General features: G+C 20.9%; 1 protein-coding gene across 1 annotated transcript; it reads left to right on the top strand.

Moving 5' to 3' along the window:
* Positions 1 to 152: 152 nt before the first annotated feature.
* Positions 153 to 428, top strand: PRSY57_0017700 (conserved protein, unknown function; the record flags this gene model as incomplete). The annotated part of the gene is made up of 1 exon (XM_012908743.2): positions 153 to 428. A coding segment is annotated over one exon (276 nt), but the record flags the coding sequence as incomplete, so codon positions are not given.
* Between the last annotated feature and the right edge of the window lie 439 nt (positions 429 to 867).

Genomic DNA, 867 nt, shown 5'->3' with positions numbered 1-867 from the left:
TATACATGTTAATGAATATATGAAAAATGAAGAAGAAATGAATTTAACATCTAATTGTTTAAAAGATAATTTACAAAATGTAAAAAATAATGATGATGAAAATAAATATATAGATAATGAAGTTGATAATATTTCAATAGATGATACATATAAAAAAAAAAAGCTCAGAGAAAGGATATATACATGAAGATAATGATCAAAATAAAAATGTTAAAGAATTAATAGATGGTGAAAACAAATTAAATGACATATTAAATATGAACTTGACAGAATCGGAAAAAGCGTACCATTTAGTTTTAAAAAAAAGAGAAAAACAAAGAATTGAAAGTATTCTAAAGGAAAGTTATCGTGATCGTTTACAAAAATTTAATGATAATTTGGCTTCCTTAAGTGAGCATTTTGACATACCAAAGGTAGGACCAGGATAAACAAAATAAAAGACAAAAAAATAGAGAAAGAGAAAAAAAAATAGAGAAAGGGAAAAAAAAAAATAAAGAAAGAAAGTGAAAAAAAAAAATAAAGAAAGAAAGTGAAAAAAAAAATAAAGAAAGAAAGTGAAAAAAAAATAATGAAATAAAGTGAAATGAAATGAAATGAAAAAGGTTTTTTCTCCTAGGCTTAAAATGAAATATATTTTATATCTATTTAGGCTAAGAAACGCAAATGGAAAAATACAACATATACATACCTATTCCCACATATATGTTTATATTTTTATTTTTTTGTTTAATTTTTTAAAATGTTACATATAAAAGAAAAACGAACACATCATTATTCTGTTTTATTTTATTATTTTAATTTTTTTTTTTGTAAGTAAACATTTTGTGTTATTTTTAAATATGTAGTTACTTTTCTACTTTAGAGAGA

The sequence above is a fragment of the Plasmodium reichenowi genome (assembly GCF_001601855.1).
Source record: "Plasmodium reichenowi strain SY57 chromosome Unknown, whole genome shotgun sequence".
NCBI classification, from domain to species: Eukaryota; Apicomplexa; class Aconoidasida; order Haemosporida; family Plasmodiidae; genus Plasmodium; species Plasmodium reichenowi.
Note: the sequence above shows the minus strand (reverse complement) of the source record. Positions and strands in the feature narration are given on the sequence as shown.